The 14,194-nt window shown below is 42.7% G+C and overlaps 1 protein-coding gene across 7 annotated transcripts in view; it reads right to left on the reverse strand.

Annotated features, from left to right (window-relative positions):
* The window catches only part of LOC115639118 (ras-related protein Rab-18-B-like), a 28,132-nt gene extending 13,969 nt beyond the window's left edge, over positions 1 to 14,163 (reverse strand). For 3 of the 7 annotated variants that reach the window (XR_003997607.1, XM_030541508.1, XM_030541510.1), the window contains exons 1-7: positions 13,914 to 14,163; positions 13,765 to 13,820; positions 13,261 to 13,322; positions 8,959 to 9,031; positions 7,836 to 7,954; positions 6,649 to 6,715; positions 5,367 to 5,580 (exon numbers count right to left, since the gene is read on the reverse strand). Coding sequence is in view for 5 of the 7 variants with exons in the window: in XM_030541508.1 (XP_030397368.1) it covers positions 5,408 to 5,580; positions 6,649 to 6,715; positions 7,836 to 7,954; positions 8,959 to 9,031; positions 13,261 to 13,322; positions 13,765 to 13,820; positions 13,914 to 14,143 (780 nt within the window). In the remaining 2 variants the exon portion in view is untranslated. The other 4 variants (XR_003997608.1, XM_030541507.1, XM_030541509.1 and 1 more) reach the window with 4 other exon arrangements.
* Between the last annotated feature and the right edge of the window lie 31 nt (positions 14,164 to 14,194).

The raw sequence follows: 14,194 nt of genomic DNA on the forward strand, positions 1-14,194 counted from the left end.
ACTCACTGATATTATGCTTTAAAGTCTGTGACCAAACACAGGGAGAAACAGGTTTTCCCCCAGACAGGAGACACGGGAGCCTTGTGGAATTAAAACAATGGAAGCTCCATTTGGGAAGATCTGTGGCTAGGAGGTGACAGAAAAGGACAAATCACTTTCTGACGTCAATGAATCAGGCTTCACTGCACACTTATGAGAGAAGCAAATGCCATTCCAACCTGACAGATAAGAACTGTGGCACTGACTAAGTGACCTACCCATAGCAGGGCAGCAGCAGAGCACACAGATCTCTTCTCAGCTCTATGCTTTACCCATAAGGTCATCTTTCTTATGGAGGAAAAATGGAATCAGGAGTCATGTCTGTCCTCAGAACTGAGTGCATATAAATGGCATGATATATTGGAGTGATACCAGGGCCTGTTGGATATGAGCTCCCCTGCTTCTTAAGATGGGCAATAAGACCAACACTAACCCCTTGAGAATCAGGAATGACACTGTGCTATAAGCACTTCAGCTAGAACAGTGCATTGTCTGTAGCTCCTCTCCCTTCTCAACACCATCCCTTGAGGTAGCACCCACCTCCTACTTCTCAGCTTCTGCTCACTCACCCATCCCACATTAAGACGGCTCTCCTGCCTCCTGCACCATGACACCATATTTCCACGTTCCAGCCAATTTTCAGATGCACCTCCCCCTTCTGATATTTCACTTCTTCCTCCAGACTCCCCCAAAATACCCATCTGAGCTTACCCACTCAGCCTCCTTGCTTCGCTAGCTCACAGATAGGGCTCCCAATCTCAGTTTCACTGCCTCTGTCTGGACTCCCTGTTTGTGGTGATATACAGTAGATATGAACAGCATTGAATTATGCAACATTTACTTTCTGCAAACCGACTGCAGAGACTGAAACAGCTTCTTTTTGTGAGATGTGACACTGTGCATGTGAATTTGTGGTGGGGCACACCAGCAAACCAGCATTCTCTTTTACTTTGTGTTGACAAAGCCCTGGCTCGGATGATTTAGTTGGGAATTGGTCCTGCTTTGAGCAGGGCGTTGGACTAGATGACGTGCAGAGATCCCTTCCAACCCTGATAGTCTATGATTCTATGAATTGACCTGAACCACCATGTTTCCAATAGTCACATTTTATACATTGCAACCAGTAAGGTGAAGTGAGATGTTATTCTTCAGGCTGGTGATCTAAGCGGCAATGGTTCTACAGCAATTGCTAAGAATATTTAAAGGCTGCTTCAGGATTTAAACATTTTCTCATTGGTCTGTGCTTGACTGAGCTCATCAGGTGTCTGCTGACTTTGTAGCATGTTCGTCAGATTCAGATTTCAGTAAAAGGAAAACATGCAAGGGCTGATTCTCAACTGCTTTGCACCTTACACCATCATTTACACTCAGGCAAATCAGAACTCTCCACTCATTTACACCAGTGGCAGTTTTACAGACCCATTTTACACAAAGGTGAATGACTCTACAAGGAACAAGACAGGACAGAATCAGGCCCATAACTGCTTCAAAATAAGGTAGGACAAATCTGGCAATTGCCAAAATATTTATATTTATAAATAAATAGTTTTATATTACATTTGTTGTATTACACTAATGCATGTAACACAATCATACTAGCTAAGAAAACAAACTTGCTAATTATTTGTATGGACTCGATAGGTATTACCATCAAATGCTTTATTATACAATAAAAGTTGAAATTCAGTAATTATTTCTAACATGACAGTGACCTTTAATAGTGAGATGGAGTAGAGGATTATTATTATTTTTCTTCATATGTTACATACACCTTAGTTTGAATTTTAAAATTCTTCCAGTTTTAATTATCTGATTTTTCCTGTTTGTTCTGTTTGGCCACTGTTTGCACCTCTCTTCTTGAAGAGTTTTGTTTTTCTTTACAGTTGGCTTTTAGACAATTTCACTTTTAGGTTTTCTTACACTAGTTCAAAGATAAAATAATTGAACAGTCAATACAGAACTTTTTTTAAGTAAGCTGTTTCCACTGGAATGCATAACATTCATGGAGACATTTCTATGATGTTTCGGTTTTTTTAAAGTTTAATTTTATCGAAACTAAGATGGGGTCATGTTTGATATGAATGTCCCTCTGAAGCTCTAAAAATACTGGATTAAAAAGACCAATTAAACTATTTTCTATTACGGTACTATTCCATGCACATATAGGTGTGCATTTTTCATGGCAGAGTACATTCTTAATGTCTGCATGTGTGTGGTCTAATTCTCAATAGTGCTAATGTGAAGGCATAGCTAGAGACCTACACACTGCTTAGTTACTGATACCACTTACCCATATGTGGGCAGTGGAGTAGCAGGGTCTTGCCAGGGCAATTAATTAATTAAAGTGCAAAAGCAGACTATAACAGGAGGGAACTATTAAACAGGCATTATTTTAAAGCAACAGCATATTTTAGGAATCATTAAATAGTTTACAGCCATATAGCTACTACAGAGCTTAGAGCCCATGCTGACAGATATAGACAGAAGATACAAATACCGTGAAATGACATTCAGTATTACAGACAAGGAGGCTGGGGCATATTACTTGTTTGTAAGGTAGGAGAGGCAGTTTGTTACATTTAGTCTGGTAGCTGATGAGTAGCAAACACCTACTGAGAAGGTGGCAGACTCCAATTATTGTATCTATGGTATTTACATAGCACCAATTAGCATAGTATCTAGGCATGGCACCATTACAGTCACAGAATGGAAGCAGCTGCACAGCAGTCACTGCTGCATGAAGCAATGACTGTACACATGCTGCATGCATACACCCTCTCGCTCACCCGTGCATATACTGCAGTTCTGGAACTTGTGCTGGTAGTTCAGAAACAGCTAAGCACATAGGGAATACTGCCTGTAGTTTGTAAGGGCTGAAAGGTAAGCCAATCTTAGAGAGAAGAATTATAGCGGCAACTCTAGGATGCCCTTCTCAGTCTCTTCTATTTCTGATTTCATGAATTCAGATTTCCTCTTGACCCCAGCCAACCCCCCGTCTCCTACTGTCACCCTTAAAGTCCTTGTGTTCTCTCTTATTCATTCATCAGAAGCTTTGGACCTTTGTTATTCAAGAGATGAATGTTACGGCTTGTCTGCATGGGACAAGTAGAAATAAGCTACAGTGAACTAAGGCCACTTTACTTCTGAATGAGAGCATCTACACAGTGATTGAATGTGCTTTAATTAAGGCATGTTGACTTCACTGCTTTAGTTGATTAGTCTGAGCTTTCCTGAGTGTCACGTTAGTGTCACCGTCTTCCACTCACATGCTGAGTAGAGCAGGATAAGAGACTTTTGAGAATAATTTAAACATTATAACTACCATGGAGCCTTTGGATTTTCATTTGTAGCTTAGCTAAAGAGAACCATAAAAGGCAACAGTTCCCACAGTGCACCAGGTCCTCTTTAAAGCAGCCCTAATCATGAGGACCGTCTTGCAAAACCTGCTGCATCTAACATATTTATTGCTGTCATAGTGATCTCTTCTGCTGGCTGAGATTGGCTGTGTTAAAACAGCCAGCCAGGTTCTTGTCTCAATTGCTGGTGAAATCTGGCAGTGAAATCTGGCAGTAATTCTACAGAAGGCAACATACCTAGGGTCAGAATCTGACCCAGTAATTTCTAAGTTTTTAGAAGAGCCACAGCTGCATTCATAACTCAAACTCTAATTTCAAGAGAAGTGATTCACTGTAGGGGGAAATAATAAAGGTAAGTGGCAACTAATTACCAGAACTCCACTATGGAAATTGTAAGAAAATGGAGAGAAGGATCTCGTTTTCAGTGGAAAATCCTCTAAAGCCTCACTTGCTGTCACATAACTTTAAACCAGATTTTTTATTGATCACAGCCGCAGTTTGAAGGAACAGTGATTACAATCCTGATCCTGCAAGATGCTCCACCTGGGCAGACCACTGTGCCCACACACAGCCCCATTAATTGCAATGGACGTGGCTTGTGGAATTAGAGCCTAAAACAATACAGTTCTAATAGTCACTGATCCTAGCTGTTGGTAGAAATTATGTAAGAAACAGTGAGGAGTAAATCTACACAGAGCTGCTGTAAACCCCTGGGTTTGCAACAGAAAAGCTAGTGGAAAAAGTCTACCTCCCAAGAGTATGACACTGAAATGATGACTGTCCTCACCCAGAGTATTTTGGATAGGCAGCTGGATTACTTCTGACTTGGGAACATTTAGTAGCAACACATACTACATAATGTAGGCCTAGATCTTGCTGGTCATGAATAAACTTGCATATAGCTCAATTTGAGTGCAAGGTTAAACTGTAAAACAAGGGTAGGACAGGCTGTCTTCTGCAGGGAGACCAAGCGTCCCGATATTCAGTCGTTTGTCCCGTGTCCCGACGGATGTATGGTCAGGATGCCATTTGTCCTGATATTCTGGCTCTGGGTTTTGTTTTTTTTGCTTTGGCAGCGCTCCGGACCTGCCCCCTCATGTGTCCCGATATTTTGTTCCTGTAATTTGGTCACCCTAGTCTTCTGGAGACTGTTTTTGGACTAACTGAGGTAAGTAGGGACACTTTGAACTGACAAGCTTGAAATGTACCTAAGTTGAGGACAGAAGTGATTGGGCCCTACACAATCTGCAAAGCAAGTGGTCCTTACATGATCCGTATGATGTCCAAAACAATTACATTTAAAAAGTATAGCTGTTAATAACTAGAAAAATGTGTAGTGTGTGATTTGATTTGGAATTGTGGTGTCACCTTGTATTTAAACCAGCTGTATCTAGTCCTGGCTAGTGTGGGCACAGAACTGTTCCATGCCTAATGAAGTAACCTGAGTGATAAGCTGGAGCTGAACTGAGTTTTTGGATCTGAGAGAACTGGATGAAATGTTCTGGATAAGTCGAGTGGAAAAGGTCTCAGAAGGAGTTCCAGCACATAAAAGCACCTGAAACAGGGAGGCAGAATCAGTGATTATCCCAGATTGTAGCATGGGAAGTGTCTTTTCAATACTTCAAGGGAACTTGGCTGCCCGAGCATGCTTACTGTAGAGATTGAAAGCTTTTCAATAAAGCCTGAGGGTTGGACAGCTTGGCTCTATTATTAGCCCTATGACAAATAACACTCTGCTGCTATCTGACACTGTAGTCTTATTTTTTGAGCAAAGACTGTCAGAGCAAGAGGTACCATGCTTCATACAAATAAATATATATTCCATTTTTGCCAACATAGTAACCATCAAATCTATTATTTTAAAACGAGGCAGGTGTGCTGAAACAAAGCCATCTGGGTTGGTCCCATAACAAATCACACGTGTCCAGAATGGAATTTGGTTTGTCTCTTTGTAAGCTCTTAGCAATATACCTGAAAGTCCAGCTGGTCAGATGGACTAGGCATCTGTGAATTTAAGTAAGTATACAGTATCCACCACAAAATTCTTCCTCTGTGGGTGGTGGTGTCTCCAACTGGACTCCGAACTTTTGTTTGTCTTTATCCCAAAGTTCTGGAGTCTGTAGGATCTTTATGACCACTTCCTCAAAGGCACATTGTACTCCATCCCGCGTTTTAGCACTGGTCTCTAGAGAGAGAGGGTAAAAACCAATAATTTACATTTTTGCACAGAATTTTCCGCTTTATAAAACAATTATCTTTGGAGGGAGGGGGATGGTATTTTGTTATTTGCAGCTGAACTTTTGTCCTCTTCAGTTCTCAGTAAACTCGAGAAATCATCCCACAGCAGCCTGAAGAGTCTAATTTCCACTGAAGGAAACTCCATTGTTTCCCCTTCCTTTTTGCATTTTTAAATTGAAACTTCTCCTCGGGTTGTGACCAATCCTGCACATATATGTTTAGAAAAAGATGGCTCTAGAATTTCATCAGCAAACAAAGGAAAGTTCTCCCTTTACTTATTTGTTGTGCTTCATACTTAATTCTGCCTTACTGTGCGGCAATGGACTAGATGACCCCTTTAGGTCCTTCCAACCCTACATTTCAAAGGCTTCACCAATTGTAGGTTCTCATTTCATTGCACCTTCACTCATCTTGACCATATCATCTCCCCAAGACAGCTTGCATTCTACAATTGGCTATAAATTCACCTCCATAACTCCACAAAAAATTCAAAGTTGAAAAATAGGAACTGGTCAAAATTCTGGGTATCAGCCCCAAATAAAGATTCCAGTCTGAGTAGAGTATGGCTCAGGGGTTTGGGAACACAATACAGCACATTACTTTTAAGTCACAGATTTAAATGTAGCAGCCAGTCAATGACACTAATCTTATTTTCAATTAACATTAATATTTGCAAGAGAAGGGTTGGACTGGTGCCAATATGATAGGTATGCATTATGGGCCTAACATTCAGGGCACTGAGCACCCAGAACTCCAGGTCAGGTAAACATGCAGCACCTCAGAAAATAAGACTCTTTGTACACACACAGGGCACCAAGGCAGTAAAGAAGTCATGTTAATTTAACTCCAGATGGATCTGAAAGGTACTTGCTGCCTTCAGCCATCTGTAGCTGCAGTAGCTCAAGAGTAACAAAGAAAAATCTCCTGGAGGAGAGCTGCATTCTGTTCATTCATGCTCAGCTGTAACAAAATAACTGTCCTATTTTTATATCTTTATTGGCAAAGAACTGCATACCTATAAAGAGCATTGAGTGTTTCCTAGCGAACTGGAGTCCCTCCTTTTTGTTTATCTCACGATCTGGCTGTAGAGAAAAGAAAAGAATAAAAGTAAAATACGCTATACGTGCCAGGTCTTGGGAACTCCAAGGAAAAGTGTCATTGTGGGCATATTTTCTAAAACTCCTCCAGATACATCAAATTGTTGCTGCAAATCTGTAAGTCTATATCAGGGGTCGGCAACCTCTGGCGAGGGCCAGCTCTAGTGTTTTTGCCACCCCAGACACCAAGCTTTGACCTACAGAGCGGTTAAATCACTGACTGGATTGTATGAAACTAAAGGAAGAGTTGTTCAAAAAGACCAGGGTACAAGAAAGAGTGGAGATGTTAGTGTGTGAGGCTGACAAATGAGTGGACAAGGCTGGCAGCGTCTGCAGGAGATACCATGACAAGAATGGACAAGGAGGAAGAAGCAGAGCTATAAAGGGCCTTGAAGACAAGCACAAGAAGCTTGAACTCAGTGTGATGAGATAGAGTGAGCCAGTGGAGGCATTCAGAGAGAATGATGCTGTCAGAGTGGTGAGCAAGAAATAGGATTCTAGTCTCTGCCTTCTGAACAGATTGGAGGGGACAAAGTGTTAGGGAGGCTAGCGAGGAGGCTGCAGTAGTTAAGATGGGAAATGAGGCCCATTGAAGAAACCTGAACAGTTTAACAGTGCTGAGAGTCAGAAGAGGAGGGAGAATGACAGCAGATCTGAAACCCAGAAGCAATACCTACGGGAGACCCAGAGGCTGAGTCTAAGACACACTGCTTAGCCAAAGGGTCAGGAGAAAGGGACAGCTGAGGAGAGAGAGTGAGGTCTTGTAACTCAGATGGCACTTCACTGGAGATGCTCAGGAAGAGTTCCAGAGTAGTTTCTTTTCATTAAATATTATTTGCTCTTTCGATTCATCTTGTTTACAACAGCTCACCTGATTTAGATCAGGTCATCTCTCCGGGACAGTTTGCACAAAATTCCCAAACAACCTTCTGCCTCTAAGAAGAGGCAGCGAGGAAAGGAGGTCTCCAGCCTGCCCCATTCAGGTTTTTCAGTCAAGGCGGCACAGACCAGGTATGCTGCATGCAAGGCTGTGAGCCTCCTGGTGCACAGGAAACACCTACTGACCATGAATGAGAACCAAGTGTATGAGCAGCTCTAAACTGACCTTGTCAATTTTATTGCCAACTAACATTTTTACAATGTTGCTCTGCGTAGCATATGTCTCCAGCTCCTTCAGCCAGGTCATTAGTTTTGTGAAAGTGTCTTTTCTCGTGACATCATACACTAACAACAAAAGAAAGGGACACTGTCAACTGCAGATTCCTGGGCTATTTTTACTGCATTAGTGCTGCACTTATTTCTTATGTCTTTATTCATTTGAGGTTACTTTCAAATAATTTTAGGAGTAGTAGATGTGATCCCTCTGACAGTAGGAATATCAATTCTAATCCCTGATGACTCAGAGTATGTATAGTGATGATAGGAAACAAACATCTGTTCCGGTAATATTTAAGGTTGGGGAACCCAACCTAACAGCTGGGGCTTTATGCTGTTACTGGCTTTGAATTCAAGAGCTGAGAGTAGAACTGCAGGATATTTTAAAATAGAAAGTTACGTATTTAAGGGGGCAGTGGAGTGTGTTCATGTGTGGGTTAGCAACAGAAATCTGGAATTTTTCAGTACCCTTTTAAAAAGAGACTTTTGGTTATTGGTAACTCCACAACTGTGCTTACTTATTGCTAATTAGTTGAACAGAGTGGCAGACTATACCACAGAAGGAATGTATATTCTGTATAGCAGGTTATTCAGCTTTCATAATCCCTTGACAATAGGAATCAGATTTTTTCAGATGATGCGATCACAAAGAATAAGACCTGCCATAAGTTATTTGCACATTTCACCAGCAGATTTGAAATTGTTTCTGAAGAGGGAAATAGTAATGTCTCAGGAAGAGCAGACTTGAAAAACAATTTGCTTTGTAACCAGAAATGTTCCAAACAGAAATTACTATAAAGCTGAGACTGCATCTGCTCAATGGTTGAGCTGTCTGTAATATAAAGTCTACAGCTTTTTAATTTAAAATGTTCTGAAGCCTCATCACTTCCTACTGATAAAGACTAGGAGCCAAAACTCAGCCTAGTGGAACAGGCATATTGTTAAAACCATATTAATTGCTTCTCTTCCCTTTTTGGTGAATACCACTTCTTTTGGTATTCTTTTGGTAAAGAAGTATTAACATTTAGTTAGTGATAATGATTTCAAAGTTGTGCTAATCATATTCCTCCTACCTAAAATAACACCTTGAGCTCCTCGGTAATAACTGGGCGTCAGTGTTCTAAACCGTTCCTGTCCCGCTGTATCCTACAGAGGAAAACCCAAAAAGATTTAGAACTAAAGGGTAATTTGCAATATGTGGCATAAACAGAAAAAGTTAACAATGCTTTGACCATGAATCTTGAAATTAGGATATATAAAACATAGGAGATGTACAGTCAGGGAAAGAGGCAACAAATATTAGGAAAAATAATGAGATGAAAAGAAAAAACATGAAAAAGGAGAGGTTATAATTCAAGGTTAAAATTAAAGAGGATGTCAGCTTCTAAACAGGAGTAAAGAGGTGAAGAAAGCCAATGAGACTCAGATCTGGAAGGCCATTTAAAAATAAATAAGGGAATAATACTGCAAGCAAAACAATACTATATATACAATGAGCAGGGTTGGAAGTGGAAGAGGTGAGGAAATGGGACTAAATACTCAACCAGTGCAAGACACTGCAGGCAGGAGGAGCAAACAGTGGGTTTGATTGTCCCATTGGCTTATCCTGCAGTAGAAGAAGAGGGCCCAGTATGTGTAAATCATTTTGAGGCTAGCAGGATCCCAAGCAAATGAGAAATTAGATTTAAGTTATTCACAGGTCAATTAAATTATTAGTGCAATACCCTGTATCAGGGATCGGCAACCTTTGGCATGTGGTCCACCAGGGTAAGCCCAATGGCGGGCCGGGCCAGTTTGTTTACCTGCTGCGTCTGCAGGTTTGGCCGATCGCGGCTCCCACTAGCCACTGTTTGCAGCTCCAAGCCAATGGAGGCTGCGGGAAGCGGCGGCCAGCACATCCCTCGGCCCGTGCTGCAGCCCCCATTGGCTTGGAGCGGCGTACTGCAGTCAGTGGGAGCCGCGATCGGCAGAACCTATGGATGCGGCAGGTAAACAAAGTGGCCCAGCCTGCCAGGGTGCTTACTCTGGCGGGCCATGTGCCAAAGGTTGCCAATCCTTCCCTATATTTCCCTCCAGAAAGACTTCAAACATCTCCAGAGTGCATTATAAAGTCCAACCCCCCAGAGAAAGGACTATAAAGAGGCAAAGGAATATGAAATTTTACCTACTATGATTTCTTTAAGTTAAGCACCAATGTTGACACAAGAACAAATGGGTATAAACTGGCCATCAATAAGTTTAAGGCTTGAAATTAGGCGAAGGTTTCTAACCATCAAAGGAGTGAAAGTGAAGTTCTGGAACAGCTTTCCAAGGGGAGTAATGGGGGCAAAAAACCTAACTGGCTTCAAGACTGAGCTTGTTAAGTTTAGTGAGGGGATGGTGTGATGAGACTGTCTACAATAAGTCAATCTGCAACTGTAAATAGCAAATGTCTCCAACGGCCCATGATGGAACACTAGATGGGAAGCGCTCTTAGTTACTACTGAGAATTCTTTCCCAGGTGCCTGGCTAGTGGATTTTGTCCACATGCTCAGGGTCTAACTGATCACCATATTTGGGGTCAAAAAGGAATTTTTCCCCAGGGCCAGATTGGCAGAGACTTGGGGGGATCCTTCCCCAGCAGCATGGGGAACAGGACCTTGCTGGTTTGAACTATGGTAAATGGGGGATTTCTCTGTAACCTGAAGTCTTTAAATCATGTTTGAGAACTTCAGTAATTCAGCCAGAGATTATGGGTCTATTATAGGAGTGGGTGGGTAGGTTCTGTGGCCTGCAATGAGGTCATACTAGATGATCACAGTGGCACCTTCTGGCCTGAAAGTCTGAGTCTACTTCAGAAATTGCCCTTTTATTTAAAATATATGTAAGGATTACAATACCTGAACATCTACACCATCACGCAATTTCTCTACTTTGTTCAGTAAATATTCAATCATAGGTTTGGCATGGTATTCACTTACAAGGGCTGACCTGTAGAGTTTTTATTAAGCAGTTTGTTATTATACCGTTAAGCCTCCAAGTACACAAGGATACAACAGCAGAGCACTCCTTCGTACCAGTGCAACTGGCAATATGAAAGAACAAAAAAGAAATGGTTCCTAAATGTTATCCCCAGTTTTAATAATAAAGAAAATCCTGCAGTGACCAATGCAATCTTAGTAAAATAAAAATTTAAAAAATTTCTCCTGGATAATTGACTAATCAAAAAGAAGAGGAAGGATTTTAAAGCCACTACACAAGTGATGTTCTTAGAAATAAGCAGTTCTGCTTTAACATCTGGCATGCTGGGGCAGATTACTGTACATCCAGCCACAGGGAACTTCAGATCATTCCCTGCTCAGCCTTTATGAAACTGTAAAGTACACGAAATGCAGGGCAGGTGCTATGTTCCAAGTCTATTTGCTATTCTAGAGACCAGTTTCCCCACCAAGCTTTTGAAATCTTATTTGCTTTCCAAATACTAATTCCAGAACAGCTGGAAATTTTTTTTTTATTATTTTCAACATTATCTATGATTTTTAATTTTCACAGAGCACCAGTCATCAGAGTACCTATGCACAGAACAAAGTAAGCTGACATAAACCTTAAACAAAGATGGACTCTGCACATCTTTCTGGGGGTAGGCAGCTTGTTTATGGATTTTATTTTTTGTATTATATAATACAGCTTCATGTCAGTAATGAGTGATTTCTCCTGATGCTGTTAACATACTGCTGCAAAGGTATCTTTTTCAGCAGCACAATTTGCACAGGCTCTGCCCTTGATTTTGATCTCAGAACAGCAAGACATACCATTGTGACTGAAGCTTGGTTATTTGAATTCCCTCTTGGCAGAGCTGCTTCTTTGCTTGCAACTTGTTCAGAATGCAAGAAGCATATTTCCTCCCTAGTTTAAGCAACCATGATTGTATTACTTCTGCTTTATAGACAATCAATGTAAATGATGCAAATTGGCAGGTTGCTTATGATAGCATTTTTTGTTTTGTTTTTATTTTAAAGCCGTAACAGTATTGGTCCAAAATAATGTATATGAAGCCTCATGCATATGAGCATCTACCCCCACACTATCCACCTTTTAGATCTGAGGCTGACAGACAATTGTACCCTCATGTATATGGAACCTGCTCCTTCTGAGTTTAATTTCAGTCTCCCTCACCTCACTTAAACAAGAAAAGTTGAGGATCTGAGAGAGGAGGGGGCAGAAAGCAAACAGAGAGGAGAATAACAGGCATGTAGAAATATATTTTGGGGAGAGAGAGAGAGAGAAAGTTTCAACTTTTTCTTTTAATTTTAAGTAGGGCATTTGAAATAGTTTTTTATTTTGGGGTATTTTAGTTCATGATCATTCTATTGCACTGAGCACCAAGCACTGTGGATGTGGGTGTGGAGAGGAAGCTTTAGAAATATCATAGTTACACTTTCCATGCAGTTGCAGTCTGGTGTGGGCTGTAGCCTATGAAAGCTTATGCTCAAACAAATTTGTTAGTTTCTAAGGTGCCACAAGTACTCCTGTTCTTTTTGCTAATTTTCAGAGGTTCTGAATTCCTCCACTGAAGCCAGCAGTGGTAGGTGAAGGCTCAGACCCTCTGAAAATAAGTCTTTAGCCTTAAACAGTGATTACAACACTGAATTCCCCATTCCCATTAATTGAAGGAATGGGGCAGTGCATGGCAAGTGTAGAAATAAAACTGTCTAGTTTTTCAGCATGGTGCTCTTTGAGTTCAATGCAAAAGAGCTCATAGAAATAATACAGCTAAATCCACACAGTAGCTGTTTTGGGCATTTCATCCCCATTAGGTCTTGGCTGTTCAAGGGCTGTCTACCTGGAGAATACCTGGGGCTCAACAATCCTCTTTCATGGGTGGCTGTGTCTTGTCAAATCCACTAATGCACAGCAGAGGAGTCCAGGAGAACTAGTGAAGCTAAGCTGACCAGATGTCGGGATTTTATAGGGACAGTCCTGATATTCGAGACTGTCTTATTTAGGCACCTATTACACACACACCCATCACTTGCTATCTGTTCACCTGAAGTGAATCCCAGCTGCATATGTAATGGCAGGAGTAAGCCCTTGGAATTTATGCTGGAGTTGAAATAAATCTCAGATTGTTGCTTTTTACAGATACAGACTAACACTGCTACCTCTGAGACTCAGGAAGAAAGTGATGAAATGTGAGAAGCTTTTCAAAAAAGGAGCCTTGCCCACTTCACACAATTTTACAGTAGCAAAACCATGGCACTTAAATACTCGAGATACGTGTGCGCAAAGATCTGCTGCATATCCATTCACTACTAAACGCTGTTCTGAAGTACAGCAAACTTCAGTAATGTAAAAGGGCAGGCGATCTGTCTTTATCCCTCCTGGGCAAAACTTACCCATATTGCAAGTTGCACTGCATTGCCGTCGACCAGCATTTTCTTCACTTTAAAATCAACACCTGGTATGCAAAAGGCAGGGAAGCATTGTCAGGACAAACAGCGAGAGGCGTTGCTACTCTCTGCGTTTAGTTGAGTTGCTATGAAGTTCGCCGACATTTGCTACCTCACGACAGGGCGGAGGTACAGTCACTTCACACGGAGAAGATGCATGAACACAAACACAGGCTGTGTGTGCTCATAACAGCCAGTTATGAAAGCCTCCCGCTCCCCCTTCGGAGGCCTCTGCCGCGCTCCTTCCACTCCCAAATCCAGATCCCTACAGCCGGTGTCACAGGGGGTCTGGCTCCTTATCTCCTATTATCCATCTGCAACGCTGCAGGCTGGGGGGGCTCACCCTGGGGTGGCCTGGAGCCCGCGCACATATCCCCGAGTGCTAAGAGAGTGCTAAGAGATCCCCGGGAGCCGAGGCCGGGCCGGGCCGGGCCAGCTCGCAGCACTCACCTATCGTGGGGTTCAAGTACGGCTCAAACGTGTCATCGGTGAATCTCAGCAAGAGACTGCGGGGAAAGGAGAGAGGGTGAGCGGGCCGCTCACGCCCAGCGGCCTCCCAGGACACCAACCCCCCGGCCTAGAAACCGGCCCCTCCGCACCTGGACTTGCCCACCGCGCTGTCCCCGAGCACCACCAGCTTCAGCGTGGCCATGGCCGGGCCCTGCGCAGCCGCCTCCGCACCCCGCACTGGCAGGGAGAGGGGGCCGGCGCCCCAGCTCCGCCCCAGAGTCCCGTCCCTGGGCCCTGTTGTGACAGGGCCGGAGAGCGCCATACACGCCGGCCCGCCCGCCCGCCAGCCCGCTGCAGCCTTTGATACACAACGTTCCATGGACCGGCGCGGGAACCGCGGGCTGCGGGCGAACTCGACCCCTGCTGCCTC

The sequence above is a fragment of the Gopherus evgoodei genome, chromosome 23 (assembly GCF_007399415.2).
Source record: "Gopherus evgoodei ecotype Sinaloan lineage chromosome 23, rGopEvg1_v1.p, whole genome shotgun sequence".
Classification (NCBI taxonomy): Eukaryota; Metazoa; Chordata; order Testudines; family Testudinidae; genus Gopherus; species Gopherus evgoodei.